General features: G+C 33.1%; 1 protein-coding gene across 1 annotated transcript; it reads left to right on the top strand.

The window, feature by feature from the left end:
• Positions 1-3,759: 3,759 nt before the first annotated feature.
• LOC143237535 (beta-1,4-glucuronyltransferase 1-like) lies at positions 3,760-16,837 on the top strand. Its single transcript, XM_076476927.1, has 4 exons — positions 3,760-4,046; positions 5,838-5,905; positions 6,805-8,166; positions 15,303-16,837. Exons 3-4 carry the CDS (start codon positions 6,871-6,873, stop codon positions 15,495-15,497), a joined length of 1,491 nt encoding a protein of 496 aa, XP_076333042.1. The 5' UTR covers positions 3,760-4,046; positions 5,838-5,905; positions 6,805-6,870; the 3' UTR covers positions 15,498-16,837.
• Positions 16,838-17,997: the final 1,160 nt, after the last annotated feature.

Genomic DNA, 17,997 nt, shown 5'->3' on the forward strand with positions numbered 1-17,997 from the left:
ATATGACCATCATTCTCTGGGCACACATATCATCTTGCCTTCAGTGGCCATACTTTAAAGTACGTTGCTCAGTAAATCTGTTTTAACTAACTTATTTTCAGCTTGGGGGTGCCAGTGGCTTAGTTGAGCTGCTGGTTACTCGTAGGATTATGTTCATCTGATGGATTGTGGTGATTTGATGGCATACTGTCAACTTGAGTTGTTGGCATTTTGGCAATGCTGTAGATGGTCCCATGTCTTACTCTGAAATTTCAATTGTCTTTGTGCATCATGTCAAAGAACAAATAAACATCCACTATTGTAAATTTGGTTTAAGTTTATGCTTTTTCCTTATACTTAGCTTCAACGTCGACTGGGTTCTGGACTTTAAACGATTTCTTCTGCTTTGACTTTCTGTGTCATGTGAATGGGTACTTTTCTCAACCGACGGTTTTTCCTTCGCAAGTAGTAAGTATAACAAGTCTTATGATGAAGTGGGAGGCATTATATCAATTAGTTTACTACGGTTTTCAAGCTCAAGGCAAGAGTTCATCTCAGTTCTAACGTCTTGTTGTCCCTATTTGTAATTGATGTCGAGAATAACATAAATAGTTGGATTATCTGTACCTTATCAATTTTTTAGTTATAGCATTTAACATCCAGTGACTCGTATTTGGCCTTATTTTAGTTGTTCACCATTTATAGAATTTCTTATCTTTAATAATAGTGTGATTATTTTGGCTTTTAACAGCTAACGTCACTCGTCTCTTTACTATCACACTCTTGTGTTTAGTTTCAGAGCTTCTAGAGTTAAATGTACACTTCTTGTTTTAGTTGCTCTAGTTCCACAGTTTCAAATTATTTAACCATCGACATACTTTTATTTCACATACTTTCGTTTTATTGAAGTATATTACTGTAAACGAGTTCCTAATTTCCTTCTTCTAAATCAAGTTGTTTATTATGAATATTGAGTCTACACAAGAGAAACCAGTTTTTTCACACCTGTGGACTTTATCCCCACTGAGTACTTTTCTCCGTTGCTGACTGGTCAGAATTCCCCATTTTCGTTGTAAACCTAAAAGAAAATTTAGTATTTTATCAAGAAACAAATTTATATACAAGAATCTGATTTCTTGCCGTTTGTTAAGTAAACACACCAGCCAAGTTTCTTTATTCAAAGGAACTTAGCGTGGCCTAGTCGTTAATTGCCAAACTGTGAATCGAAGAGAAAGTGGCTCACGCTCTGTTTCCGACAAAATGCACTAGCGACTTTGGAATCGTGGACACATTAAAAGAACGACAAGTATTATGTCACGAAACAAATATTTGAATTGTAAACCCTTGTTCATTTTTCTTATTTGTTTCTCAACTTGGTTATTTATTACAAAAATAAAGTGTAGCTCTTGTTAGAACAAAAACGATGCAAGTTGCATGGCTCTGGAACTAAATGATCTTTGTAGAAGCCCATGTCACTCATTTTTTTTTAATTAACAAAATCCATATTATATTTAATAACCCTAAATCTAGTAAAATATTACTATTCTGTATAAAAAATGGAATTGGTCCAAAGCGAACTTCCACAAATATTACCTTGAGAGCAAATGTTTTAACTGAGATAAACATCATACAACATAACATTTTAAAGATTAAAAAAATAAACATTATTTGTTTTATAACAGAACATTTAAAAGTATTTTACATTTGAGTAATTTCTAAGTTACCTTCATAGGTTACTAAACCATTTATTGTCATGACTCTTTTGTAAAAGTTTATATTATTCTGCAAAGCTAACTGAAGTTACACTAACTTCCATTTTGTGCACACGTAACTTACTTTACACAAAATACAAGCTTTTAATCCACATAAATAATTAGCATTAGCTTCCAATACACGATCTGTAAAAATAAGTAACTGAGAGGCTTGGCATGGTGAGGTGATTAGGGGTCTCGACTCGCAATCAACCATACCATAAAACATGTTCTGCCGTGGAGGCGTTATTATGTTACGGTAAATCCCACTATTCGTTGGTAAAAGAATAGTTTAAGAGTTGGCGGTAGGTGATGATGATTAGTGGTCTTCCCTGTAGTCTTACACAGCTGAATTATATATAAATACACAAGTTATATATAATGAATATTTTTATCCCTGATAGCTTTATTGAGACTTATGAGTATAGTGTTATTAACATATCCGGACTAGGCAACTGAGGATTTAGTGTTTGCGGCTCTTTGTAGCAAAAATACATTCCCTACCTTTGAGACTTGGGTGGGCTATAAGAATGTGCGGTGAGGTACAACTATTTGGTTAAACAAAAATGGCCGAAGAGGTTGGTGGATGCTATTGAATAGTTGCTTTTTCTCTTATCTATGAGTTCAAAATAAGAAACAAACAATCCTGGGATTTGCTATTTTTTCCCGAGTTCTTATCAATCTGAATTCCTATCGGTTTTTAGTTCCTCAGTATTTAAACAGACACAAATTCGAACGGTAAGTTTAGAGAGCACACCATTTATTAAATTCGATTATTATTCTAACTTGTATTTCTGCAGAAATCTGGGATGAGGTGCATTGCGTTCACGTCGCAAACGTGTAAGAGGCAGGTACCAAGACGGCATTATGCGTCTATAAAAGTGAGAGACGATGTGAACTACTGAGTAACTTCTCAAAAACAATTTTTGAAAGGTTTATTAATATAGGAAGTTTTTTTGTCCATTCGAATTGTTTATTATAACAGTTAAAATTTGATAGTTGTCTCTGAACCTTTGCCAGTAATTACAGTTTTGCTTTTGATTATAAATCGTGATTTAATATAATTTATGATCACAGAATAAGGGAAACAAGGGTGATCGTGAAACGAACAATTGCCTCTAGTTTATTCATTTTTTTGTTATGAACTTTCAACAAAAACAGGATTATCTATTTACGTTGCAATTCCTTTATTTTCTGTCTTGTGAAAAAGTAAAACGCATTTGTGTAATCTTGATAATTAAATAGAAACCAATAACATCTATAAAATTGAATTACTTTTGAAAACTAATTGTAAGCAATTGTAAAAGCTTCTAATTAATATCAAACGTAAAAGGTGAAGAGAAAATCTAAGGACTGCTCTCAGTGCATCAACAGAAACAAAGTATGAAGTATAAACTGTTCAATAAGAAAGTATTTTCAATTAATTGTTCTGTTCTCCTGTGATAATCTTTCTTAGATCAAGTGTACATCTAAAGCTTTATGCATTCGAATTTTGGAAATCAGTACCCTTCAATCGAACATAATAGTGTGTATTTTTATAAAGATATATGTATATACCATATACACTGAAATATTTCCTATATATACAAAAAGTATATATAGAAACACACTCAGAAGATTGCCTGCTGTGGCTTTGCTATAAAAAAAAAAACATTTTAGAAACAGGAATAATGTACAAAAAACAACAATCAAATTAATTTAATTTTGGACTTAACTGAAACAGGTTAAAGTTTTATAATGAAAAATCTGGTTTTTGACAACTATTTTCTCATTTTTAAATTAGGTATAGTAGGTAATTGTTGTCGAGGCACAGATAACTGTTCGTGTCTTTTAACCTTCTTTTACGCACAAAGAGAGTTTCACAATTTTTAGATTTCTTGCACAGGCTGGAAAAACACCAGTATCAGCAAAGTTATTTTTATTAATACTACTATAAAGTAGCACATGTTCCATGGTACCAGGTGGCGACAAAAATTAGGTTTCACACAGCTGGATTTACATTTGAAACGACCAGTTGTTCAGCAAAATATCGGGATTCGATAACACCAGTAGGTAGGGCACGGATAGATATAGTGTAGCTTGCGCTTAGCAACAAACAAGCTATAAGTTTAAAGTTGTACAGATGCTTCAGCTAAATAAAAAAGCTACGTGGGGTCAGCTATTGAAGTTGAAAAAGGGATCAAACGAAATAGGGGTGAAAGGAAATACGTCATTGGATTTGCTAATTACCACAAAATAAACTGAACTGTCTGGACTTTACCTGGATAATAAAATCCCTACATTACTGGCTTCCTCACTTTTTCTATCGAAGGTTTGGTACGTAGTGGTATACTTTTTTATTTAGTTAAGTTTAAAATTATACTTTTATTACTATTTAACAGTAACGTAATATTTTATAATTGGAAATTCTAGAATTGTTTGTTTTGTCAGTGGGGAAGTCAATAGTGTAGGAATTTTTATTCTTTATCTAAAGTCGAGAGACCTTAGTCTGCTATGTAATTATTAGCTCATCAAATGATATGCTCACTTTGGTGCCTATTTTGTCTGGTTCCTTTTTCCAAGTGCAGTAAACGACCGTACGTAGCTTTGTTTATATTTGTTTGTTTACGTTTTCATAAGATGAAATACAGAGTGTATTTTAAAGTTTTATAAATGTTGCATATAATAATAACAATAATAGGTAGCCAAAGATCGAGAAGACTTTTGCTTTATCAAATTAAGATAAAATTATAGTCATTGCTACAACTAGGTAGACGCTAGACTTGTTGAATAAAGATTATTATAAACGAAAATAAATAAAATCTATGTTTTGGTTCTTCGAGTTTCGGACGCTCTGGATAGCTTTAAGGCGGCATATTCATATCGGAGATAGAGCAACTGTGCCAGGTAAATCGTCATATCTAGATTCTGGTGACTAGAAAAGAAGAAAATCCAGATGGAATTTTCTATTGCTTTTATACATCTGCCACTTTTTTTTTCACCTATCTCCCCAAATAACCCAAATCATTTTTGTAAGACGGTAAACACTCAAAACTTCCATGTCACCAGTAAATGTAAATAATCTGTTAGCCATTCCTTCATCCTTTTCATTGATGTAAATAAAAAAGAACAAAGGCTCTAACAACGAGCCATGAGGTACCCCACTTGTGACATTAATCCAGTTTGACTAAACCCCATTTGTAACAACCCTGTGCTTTTTTCCATCCAGCCAGTTCTCTATCCAATGAGCCAATCTATACCACACATACATCGATGATGTTTTAACAAGCTTTTTATGTGGTACCATGTCAAATGTTTTTTGAAAATCTAGATACATCAGATACACACCTGTACCCTCATGTGTACGAAAAGTAACGTCTTCAGAGAATGTCAAAATATTTGTAAGGCAAGATTTTCTCTCAATGACTATTCAACAAGCCCCTTAGTAGCACAGTGGTATATCTGCTGATTCATACTGCTAGAAACCGGGTTTTGATGCTCGTGATAGGCAGAGCACAGATAGTCCTTTGTGTAGCGTTGTGCTTAATAACAAACAACAATTATTCAACGGAATTTTAAACTTTGATAAATGACTTTGCAAATCATCTTTAACCAGACTTCTAAAAACTTTTCCCACAATGAATGCAAGAGTAATATGTCATCAGTTATTAATACAAAGTTTATCGCTTTTTTTTTAAAGAAAAAAAAGAGGAGTAACATTAGCCAGCTCCTAATGCTTTGGTTCCTACTCATTAATAGCAAGTGGTTTACGTACCCAATTCTTATCCTTTTTCAAAACCCTTGGATAAATATTATTTGGCCTGTGTGCTTTATTATCCTTTAAACTTCCCAGCTGTGTTTTAAAAAGTTCAGAATTAATGTTATAGTATTCAACTATGTTTCCATCTAGCAACTATTCAGGTTCAATAATATTGTTTAAATCTTCATTAGTATAAACTCAAGACAATATTAAACTTCATAACCCAGCCATCCCATAATCATCAAATATTAGTCTTCCAGTAACATTTTTGAAAGATTCTTCTACAATCCTAATATTTTGCGTAAAATATTTCAAGAAATCCTTACTATCTACTGAGATGTGTTTTTTTGTTTTTGTTTTTTACATAGGTATTTTGATTTCCCGTTTCAACAACACTCTTAATATCCTGTAGTCGTCCAAAGCTCTCATCGTTCGAGTAAGTTTAAACTTATATTTATAATGCTTTGGTTTAATTTTATCCTTTATGATCTGACCTATTTTTGTGCTTGGAACCATTATTTTTTGTCTATAAGGAACATGCCTTGTGAAATAACAATTTATACTTTATTTTGCTATGGTCTTGTTTACCGTTAAATTATTATTCCTTCTATCATTTAGTTCAACTATGTTTGTTTAGTAATATTAAAGCTCTAACTCACTATCTAGCTAGAGTATGTTTATTTGTATTATGAAACTTAAGCGAGCTTCGTATAGAAGTAACGAAAATATATTACTATTGTAAAATATTATCTAAATTAGCTAATCACATGAAAAGTAACCTAATGGTGAACGTGGTTTAACTCGTATTTTACATATACAACTGCTCCCACATCTTTTTACTAGTACTGTATACCTATTAAACAACCTATAATTCTGTATTCCAAATAATTTCTTTAATCATAAATGTCTACACTTACTCAGGTTTCATTTATCCATATTAAGTACTTTTGGTCATTCATTTTATCTCCTATACTTCTAGCAATACAGTATCAACACTTTAAATTACTATTAAAACTATTTTATCACCTGTCTATAATCTATCTCTGCATCTTATTTATTCATCATTCTGGCCTTCTACACTTGCAAACCCTAATTTAATGCTGCCCTTATAGATAACATGATAACTCTTGTAAATAAACCAACTTCTCTTTTATTTCAATGTGAACCATCCGTTCCAAAAAACTCCCTTTTCCACTTGAATTGATCCCACAAATCCATAAAACTTTGGTTTATTTGGATTTCATTAAAATACTTTTTTCACCTTTTTTAAACAGTTACGCTAAAAGTGTTTTTACACGTTTTACATTACTGATTTTTTTGTTTTCTTTTTTTCAGCATTTATTAAATTGAAATTGAAAAGATTTATCAAACATCTAGATAACAGGTCAGAACGTCGTCGCAATGACAATCAGTAATAGAAAATTAAGAAAAGTTGCAAAGCTGGCTTTAAAAGCGATCACATGCTTCTTAGCTATCGTCATTTTTTACCGAGTGTTAACAGTTAAGAGTTTCCTTTTCTTCATTCACAATCGGTATCTGGACACCACGCAAGCTCAAAGAGGTAGCACAGACCCTCCCATCATTAAAGAGAAAGAAAAATATGTGAATACAATTCCATTGGTAAAAATCAATGAGACATACAGCAAAAAAGGTATACCACTGCATCAAGTTTATTTTAATACAACTCCAGAACTTACAAAGACTGTAATCAACGAATTATCAAAGATAAATTCCACTGTAAATGATAAGCCTATGAGCAAAGTTGCCAATATAAATTGTTTTGGTAAAACTCGTGACCTTTACTGTATATTAGAAAACTTGTACAAGGCTGAGAAAACGACTGGTTTTAACAGCACTGTGACATTAACCACTCAGGCAACATCTGGGCTGGAGTATCACGTAGAACAGCTTTGTCGTCGATGGCAGGGTCCTATATCAGTCGCGCTTTATGTTCCCGCGGATGATTTTCTACAATCCCAAGAAAACATTGAATATCTGCGAGGATGTGGTCATCGATGTGTAAGACATTGGGTGACGTGGCATTTGTTTTATGACCAGTTACATCCACCCAAAATTTTGTTGCTTGAATCAGCTAGAATCTCAACAAATACGTCTTGGAGAAACATTGTTTCAAAAACTGGGACAAGTCAATCTAAATGCAAATCCAAACCAATGTTTAATACTAAATCATACGTAAGACGCAATTACCTTCCTTATCCTATTAACGTAGCTCGAAACATTGCAAGAATGGCTGCTGAAACGTATTACGTCTTTGCATCAGATATTGAACTGTATCCAAGTGAGAATATTGTCCCTCGATTCATTCGCCTTATTGATGACTTGAAAAATAAAACGCCAAATTTTTTAACAAAACGCCAAGTATTTGTTTTGCCTGTTTTTGAGGTAGAACTTGGTATGCAACCACCAACGAAAAAATCAGATTTAAGACTTCTTATGGAAAAAAAAATTGCCATTCCTTTCCACTACTACTATTGTAGAATGTGTCATATGATTCCTAAACTATCCCAGTGGTTAAAAACCGAAGGATCGCCAGGTAAATTAAATATTTTCCTTACCAGAAAACGAAGAAGAATCGGGAAATACTCCGGGTGGGAACCATTTTTCATTGGGACCAATAAGGATCCACTTTTTGACGAAAGAATGTCATGGAATGGAAAATACAATAAAATGCAAGTCGTAAGTAGAAAACACGTGTATTATCTAATATCTGAGAGCAATTGTTATGTATTGACACAAATTGTACTTGTGTTTCATAATTAAAGTAGGTTCGGTATAGCCTAGTGGTTAGGGCGCTAGACCCGTAATCTGAGGGTCGCAGTTTGAATCTTTTCGTCCCACGAAACATGCGTTATAATGTTCTATCAATCTCACTATTCGTTGGTAAAGGATTAGCCCAAAAGTTGTCAGTGGGTGCTGATGATTAGCGGCCTTTCCTCTAGTATATCGCTGCTAAATTAGGGACGACTATCGTGTGGCTTGGCACGAAATTCAAAAAATAAACAAACATAATGAAAGTTTGTCTATAAAGATTTTAATACCAACACTTCTTTCTTTTACGAAATAATTTCTTATTTTTATGAAGACGAATCTGTGTAGAAGTATTAAAATGAAATACAATTTTAAAGACAATTGTGAAATAATAACATTTGTAATTACGTCGAATTTTGGACTTATTCTTCTTGTTATGTACGTATTGGATCTGCAGAAGCAGATGAAATTAACAATTTGAATGAATAAAACAGATTTATTGCCTCCCCTCCCAGTGGCACAGCGTTAAGTTTGTAGACTTTTACCGCTATAAACGAGATTTCGATACCCGTATTGGGTTTATGTTTGTGTGTTTTGAATTTCGCGCAAATCTACATGAGGGCTATCTGCGCTAGCTGTTCGTAATTTAGGAGTGTAAGACTAGAGGAAAGGCAGCTAGCCATCACCACCCACCGCCAACTATTGGGCTACTCTTTTACCAACGAATAGTGGGATTGACCATCACTTTATAACGCCCCCCGGCTGAAAGGGCGAGCATGTTTGGTGTGACTGGGATTCGAACCCGTAACCCTCAGGTTACGAGTCGAGCGCCTTAACCACTTGCTCATGCTGGGTCCCCGGTACTGAGCAGAACACAGTTATCCCTCTGTGCTTATTAACAAACAAAACAGCAGATTTATATATTAATATTGTTTAAGTGTTTAAAACTGCTAATTAAATTTATGTGATGATTTTTTTAAATTCTAGAAGAAACTTATTGTTTTAAGTTATTATTAGACCAGAAGACTCAACAGTAACAAACGTAACCTACAGAAATATGTACTTCATTAAATATTTGTCAAACGTCTTATGATTTGAAAGTTCGCAGAGTTATTTTACATAAAATTCGTTCACAGATTTATTATTTTACATTTAAACAAGATAAAAGGAGAAGGTTTTTATCTGTTTAATAACTTTTTATATAATAATGTGGTTTTAATTAACGACGTTTACCTGTAAAGATATGTTGGAATGTTTAAATTTTTATTTTTTTGAACATGAATGTGATTGTGAAAAGTTTAATTGTGAGGTTTTAATTTTGTCAACTAAAACGACATCGACTTGGCCAGGTGGTTAAGGCACTCGGCTCGTAATCCGAGCGTCGCGGGTTCGAATCATAGTCACACCAAACATGCTCGCCTCTTTCAGCCGCGGGGGCGTTATAATGTTACGGTCAATCCCACTCTTCGTTGGTAAAAGAGTAGCCCAAGAGTTGGCGGTGGGTGGTGATGACTAGCTGCCTTCCCTCTAGTCTTACACCACTAAATTAGGGACCGCTAGCGCAAGTAGCTCGCGAGTAGTTTTGCAAGAAATTCAAAAACAAATAAAACGACATAATTAGTTGAAAATGCGTTAAATAAATAACAAACTTTTAATTTTTTACCTTTTTGGAATGTAGACAAATATTTAAAACATCGCTTACAATATTTCATTTCAAAACATACAATTTTGGGAATTATCGTTCAACATTTTATCAACTGAGGTTAAGGTTTAATAGGTACAACCTGAGGATAATATTTATATTTTGGAAATATGTGACATTCAACTATTATTTGTTGTTCTATTCTTTAAATACACAAGTTTCACAAAACATGTGTTAACCCTCATTCTTGATTAATTTGCCTTTATTGTTGGAAAAGAAAAAGAGAGACAGAGAGAGAAAGAATGAGATGTATACTACATACTTCGCTTCACAAAAGGCTAGAATTTGAATACGTTTTTTTTTCCTCCTTATAATTTAGTTCCCCAGTGGCACAGCTGCATGTATGCAGACTTACAAAGCTGTAATCCGTTTTTTATACTCTTGGTGGGAGAGCACAGATAGTATATTGTGTGACTTTGTGCTTAATTAATAACAACAGCTTATAATGTCAGTTTAAAACATCAATCAAAAACATTTACATAAGAAAAATTATTGTCTTAAAATGAAAAAAAGTACAATGAAACAATACATCTAACTTTAAGGGTGCACTGCATGCCAAAGAAGTAAAAACAATTTATAGCGTAGGCTCTCTTTTTTTTTTTTTTTTAACACTTGGAGCACTTGGGAACAGATCCTGAGACAAGCGTCTTGACGTTAGGCTACCAAATCGCTCGTAAGCATGCTCTTTTTCCAGTATTTTATGTAGTCTATGTCACATTGTGTCCGGGCTGTTACAGAACTGAAAGGTGATTCACTATAATATTGGTTATGAAATTTTAATAAGGTAACTACTCAACGTACTCGTGGTAGACTATTGCTCTTAGTAACAATAATCCTTCTTTACGTTTCTAATAAGGCTGCTCGGCCCGACATGGCCAAGCGTGTTAAGGCGTGCGACTCGTAATCTGAGGGTCGCGGGTTCGCACCCCCGTCGCGCCAAACATCCTCGCCTTTTCAGCCGTGGGGGCGTTATAATGTAACGGTCAATTCCACTATTCGTTGGTAAAAGAGTAGCCCAAGAGTTGGCGGTGGGTGGTGATTACTAGCTGCCTTCCCTCTAGTCTCACACTACTAAATTAGGGACGGCTAGCACAGATAGCCCTCGAGTAGCTTTGTGCGAAATTCCAAAACAAACAAACAAACAATTCAAAGTATAGAATAACAAAAATAATAACACAAGCATTAGTTAACCAGAACATAGGAGTGTTTGAAATCTTAATATTCACTGAAACTTGTGATTTTGCTTTTGGCGACATTGTTCTATCCCAATAAAATACATTTCTAGAATGTTAGTGTGAAATATTTCTCTTTCGCGATGACGAGAAATCCACTTGAAGTAAAAATGCATATCAGAACGGTTGGTATGGGTATTAACACTTTTGCTAATAAAGCAGCGAACAACGTTTCGACCTTGTTAGGTCGTCTTCAGGCTAACAATATTTCACTTATATTTAAAAGTTTGGTAAACTGAAAAACGTGGCCTTGAAGCATAATAAAACATTGAGACCGTTTTAATATAGATAAGAAATTGTTAAATATGTTGACAAAGAGAAGCATCAATATTATATTATAACGAATTAATGCGCAACATGCGTTTTTTATAAAGGTAAAAAAATCCATTTAGAACTTTCAAATGTTATCAGAAACCTAACAATATATCATAAAGGAAGACACACTTGGAAGATTTAAGTCCTGAAATTGAGTGCAGTCGTGGTAAGCATATGAGGCTTAGAACAAGGAATCGTGGAGTGAATACGCGTCACTGAATAAGCCCCACATTTGCAGTTGTCAGCATATTATAAACGTGAAAGTCAATCGCGTTATTCGGTTCAAAAAACCGGACAAAGTCCTTGTAGTGGCGGTTGCTGTTTAGCTGTCTCTTTCTCCCTCTGGCCATGGCTCAAAACTAGGGACATCTATGCTTGAATCCTATTGGTTTCTGATCCGACCATTAAACTCTTTTACGTATCAGGTTCTTTTAAGGTTGAAAGTTTCCATTTCAAACTTCCAAGTTATAAAAATCTTGCTTATCTATCATTTAAACTGCTAGGAAAAAAATAAAAATAAATTGGTCATTACTGTAGGGAAATTTATTTAGTGTGTTCATGATATTCCCGTGTTATTACTTAGTTTATATTATACGCCACGAGAGTTATGCAGATGTTCTTTAGTTTGTTCTTTTTCGTAGTTCATCTTTTTTATATTAGAACATATTACGTTCGAGGCTTAACACTTTTATTTCATGATAAAGGTTTATTTTCCATGAAACTCTTAGTCGAATACAAAGCTCTATACCCACTTAGAAATCAACTCTTATGGCCTGCGGGTCTCGTTTGATGGTCAATATTACGGTTTCCATTGATGAATACTTCTTCGAACAAACAAAATGTCAATGATTACGATAAGTCATATTTGTTACGTGAATAATCCAATCTTCTAACAGTAATGGAACAGTCAACGAGGTTTTTTTATGTTACGGGCTGGTACTTTAATCATTTATTGATTTTTTAGCATTTGGAACTAACTTTTACGTTTCACTAAATTCAGTGTAGAAATTCCTCATCCTCAGTTTCGCCTAAAGTTAAAACTGCAAAAATGTCCAACTTTCTCAGTGAACGTGATTAGTTAAGTTTATCCTGATATATCTAATCTTAAGCTTACTAATTTCAACTTTTATCACTTTATTTTGACCTTTTACTTAATATGTTATGACAAAATGAAGGTAACAAAACTGAATTCGCTGCTTCGTCAATTGATAAGGAGCGTCAGGGTTTGACTGAAAACCAATCTTATTTTACCCGTTGCACCAAACATGCTGGCCCTATCAGCCGAGTAAGCGTTATAATATGATGGTCAATCCCACTATTTGTTGGTAAAAGAGTAGTCCAACAGTTAGTTGGCTTTGGGTAGTGATGACTAACTGCCTTCCCTCTAGTCTTACACTGCTAAATTAGGGACGCCTATTCCAGACAGCCCTCGTGGAGCTTTGCCCAAAGTTCAAAGCAAACCAAACAAACGAACCAATCTTTTTAATGTACTTTTTATTGCGCAACGTTGCAAGTCGTAAACACATATGTACTTTTAGTTGCACTTCTACTATCTGTTTTACATATTGGTATCCGCTTCAAATCTTCTCTGGCTTCTACAATGAAAATTACATTATTCAGCGTTAGTGCATAATTGGTAATAAAATCCCATAGAGATCACGTGACCCGAAAATTTGCTCTTATTTGAAGTGTGATTAATTTTAAAATAGCTGCTACAATAACTTTTTTTTTACTTATTTTTCATTCTTGGGTTAGTTTCATAATATCTGAATCTGTAATAACAGTTGCAACAAGACGTTATAGATCTTTACTTCTTAACATAAAATTTTACGCATGATATAATTAGGAAATAAAGTTTTCTCAATTTCAGTAAAGTTTAAAACATGTATAAATATGTCTGAAGGATCTTGACAGTACTAGGTGTGTTTATTGGAAAAGTCAGTTGTCGTTCTTCATGTCCAGCTTGTCATTTCAAACCCAAGTAATTACAGTATCTTTAATTACTATAATAATATACCAATATATTATTAGTCTTTTCACAGGACTACAATATACAGCCAATCTTGTTCCCCCAGTGGCACATTGGTATGTCTTCGGACTGTTTTGCTAGAAAATGGGTTTCGATACCTGTGGTGGGCAGAACACAGCCTATTGTTTAGCTTTGTGCTTAATTCCGAGCAGGTACGCACCAATAGTCAACCTTGAACGGTTGTAAAAAGATTCTCTTGTTTAATATGGTGATGTCGTATAGGGCAAAAATGGCTGGAATAAATATAAACAATAAGCTGAAGAGTTTTTTTTCTCAGTTTCTTTGTGTATTTGTTTTGAATTTCGCGCAAAGGTACGCGAGAGCTATCTGTGCTAGGCGTCCTTAATTTAGCAGTGTAAGACTAGAGGGTAGACAGCTAGTCATCATCACCCACCGCCAACTCTTGGGCTACTCTTTTACCAATAAATAGTGGGATTGACTATAACATTATAATAGCCACACGGCTGAAAAGGCGATCATATTTGGTGTGATGGAGATTCGAGCTCGCAGATTAGTCAAGCACTCTAACCATCTAGTCATGTCACGCATGAAGCTAGTGTACATTTAATTATTTATGAGAATAAAGGGCTTTTATGTAATGTAAAGTGAATTATCTATACAGAAAATGGATTGAAAGTTAGGGTTAATATCGACAAGCTTTTGGAATTTTTCTCAATCTATTTTCATCCCTCTTTACTCAGTTGTTCAACTGTGAACTTGAGAGCTTATGACACAAAACATGAGAGTTCTATCTCTGTGATGTGCATAGATCAGGTAGCCCATTTTTTGTTTGTTATTAACTGCAACATGTATTTTATGTGGTATTGAAGATAGTAACACTAGATGTCCGTTCTTAAACACTGAAGTATTAGACTGGATGGATTATGTGATATGTTGACATACTGTTAAAAGGATGGATAACAAAGGGTTATTTTATAATCAAGTGCATATGGTTAGTGTTTTCACTGGCTAAGATTGGATATAACTTGTTATCATATGATTAACATGGTATTAAATTTTCGTAAGAAACAAAGCAGTAATTTATTGCATGTTGAAAACATAAAACTTGATTTCGTAGTCTAACAAGTAGAGTACAGTTATGCTATATATATATATATATACTTGTGTGTGTGTAAAATTTAGCTTGCAATTTGGTGTGATAAAAATACCAGTTATAGTTTTTTTATTGGAGACACACGTACTTTGAATAAAACCTTCACATGATATATACTGACAGTGAGCCACACTTCATTGTACTGTATATCAAAAGTATTGTAAGAAATCGGAGATAAGTAAGTGTAAGTTTAAAGAACTAATTGGTAGTTAACCGTACTGTATTTATTGCTTGTATTACTACGGCTGGCACATAAACTTCTTTTCTTTTTAAAAGGATGAACGCAAGACTGAGGAAAATAATATTCGTCTCAGCAACTGTGACATATATCTTAATATTCTTTTCATATCACTAACCATTCAATAAGTAAGCACTAGGACCGGGGATATTGAATATCCTTTTAAATTGTTCAGTCCTTTATGAAACAGAATTGACGTGATATCTCGGTTAATACATACTATTTAAATGAGTAGCGTTTCTAACTTCCTTAATATAACTGTAGTCTTTATTTCTTAATCATCTGAATTTTTTATTTTTGCCATCTGATTGTTTGTCGAACTATATTTTGGATTTTTAAATTTTAGAATCTGTAAAAACAAAGAGAAAGAAGTACTAAATTTTTGGATATACAATTTTGTCCTGATGATATATTGTTAACATTATGTACTTTAGGCCTTAGAACTGTGTTTTCAAAACTACGACCTCCATATTCTCGATGACGCTTTCCTAGTCCACACGCCCGGAATCAAGAAGTTTGATCTTGACCAGAAGAAATTAAGATGGCCTTTTGTTGGCAAGAATTTCAGAATATTAAAACAGATCATTAGTGATTTAAATGAAAAATATCCGGATAGAAAAAACTGTTGAAAACACATTCTTAACCAAAACGTTAACGTGTAAAATGTTCTGCAGTAATTCTGTGAAATATAATCTGAAAATTATATCCGTTTTCCTCCATTATGTGTAGATTTCTCACCAATTGTCACATGCACTTTCACGTAAGTGAATGAATTTTATTGAAATCGAGTCACATTTTGTTATGCTTCAAATGTTTACAACTACTGGTTATAGATTTCTCTAGGCCAATCACGTGAGAGTCGTATCGATCGTTTTAGAACCTACGAGAAACACACCGCTAGTATGTATACGGTTAACAAGTTACATAATGTGTCATTTCTGGATAGAATTTATTTATGCGTGCAGTTTGACATTATCTTTTTTTTCTTTTCAATATTATTTATTCATTGCTATGGCAACAAAAGGTTGTGTAAGTGATCGAAACAAATTTGATGTAAGTAGAGTTTTTTTATTCTTGCTTTGTGAAAAATCTTTATGTGATAGAAAAATTGAATATTATTTTCAAAATAGCATAGTTGAATTATGGAAAATTCGTTATTAATACCAAAATAATTTTATGAAATTTAAATTTCCAAACCTATGAAATTTATTAAACGAAAAGATACTTTAATTATTTACAGTTCCTGAATTTCTTTAAGATTTTTTACTCTACTGTTGGCAAGTGAGTTATATAAGATATCATTTGTAATTTTTTTTTTTAACTTTTGTTGAAACAAAGTCACTAGCTACCTCATTATTATTTCTAATAATTAAATCATGGGATCAATAATTCGGTAAATCTTCTAAGCAGTACCTTAAATATTTTATAATTTTATTATATTTCAGTTTTATAAAAACATTGTAATATTACTTCCTCTACATTAAAAAGTTATAGCTTTACTGAAGTAGTTAAAAAAGCGTGATATTTGTTAGAATTTATGTACTCCTTCAAAACATTCAAGTTGATTAGTAGTTGGAAAATCTGGCATGTCTTCAAGGTAAGCTTTTAACATAAATTCAAAACGTGTCGTTTCGAGTGGATATATTGTAGAAGATTTACAATTATGTATTTATTTTAATATAGCTCTTTTTTTTAGTTAAAAAATATATATATATATATATATATATATATATAGAAAAGAATGAAACTTAGTGTTAAATATGCGTTGCGAAATTCTTGCTTATTCTCTAAATATGCGGAAGATTTTCGAATGTAAAATCAATAATGTATCATGTATACAATAAGTAAAATATTATTGGTAACTGAAACTTCGAGAATCTCTTCTAAAGTTTATAAATCGACGCCCCAAGAAACACTTTTCATAATATTGTGGGTTTACTATAGTTCGTATACTACAAATCTCGGAAACTATAACTGTGATTAACACTTATTAATCGGAAAACTATAAATATTTGACCAGGAACTTTATAGATTTCGAATATTACAGACCGTTTAATTTCAGTGAATTAACTTCGGACATTAGGCATCTTCGTCTGTGAAAACAACAACAACTCACTTTTGAGAAGCGAGAAATAGCTTTCCCCGTTAAGTGAACTGTACCGGTATCAACTTAAAATTAATTCGCTCCTCGTAAACCGTTGATGAAATGCCAGACCAGATGGCCCCTGCTAGTACAGCGGCAAGTCTACAGATTTACAACGCTAAAATTAGGGGTTCGATTCCCCTCGGTGGGCTCAGCAGATAGCCCGATGTGGCTTTGCTAGACGAAACAAACACACACGCCAGGCCAGATAGCAGACTCAATATGATTTGTAAGCTTGTACACCTATTTGATATAAATCATTATTTGTAATAACTGTTTGTAATAGCCATTATTATAAATTGCATTGTTGTTTGTATAATAAAATACATTTGAGTTAAGAAAAAAAATTATGTTTTAATCTTGTTAGCAAATAATATAAATTTGATAATATCGAGATTCAGTTAACTTCTACATTAACATTAAAATTTCAGGGTATTTGAAATTGTAATACGTAACTTACATAGCATAACAAATTGGAAATACGTCCGAGATAAATTGTAGTACATAACTATATTCCTTCGGGGAACTCAGCAGATAGTCCGATGTAGTGGCTTTCCTATATGAAAACACACACACAAACACATAATTATATATACATATATATATATAAAAGAAGAGTTAAAAAGTTAAGTATTAAAGATTCAGTGTAACATGACAAAATGTATATCAGTGTTGAAATACTGTTGGAAATACATGCGAAAATAAATACTTCATATTGTATAGGTTTTTACAAAGATGAAAAACAAATTACTGCTATTTATTACTTTCATATCTTAAAATATACAACCTTTGTATTTTGTGGCTTTTAGTGTGGATTAAAAAAATACTTTTTATCAAAACATTCCACATTTTGTTTTAAACATGATACATGTCGGAGTGATTTCTTTCATAAAATTATACGTACATACACCTCATACCAAAACACATTAATACATAATGCATGCTATTTAATTCCCACCTATCTCTAGGGATAGCTTAATGGTAAG

Source organism: Tachypleus tridentatus, chromosome 13 (genome assembly GCF_004210375.1).
Source record: "Tachypleus tridentatus isolate NWPU-2018 chromosome 13, ASM421037v1, whole genome shotgun sequence".
NCBI classification, from domain to species: Eukaryota; Metazoa; Arthropoda; class Merostomata; order Xiphosura; family Limulidae; genus Tachypleus; species Tachypleus tridentatus.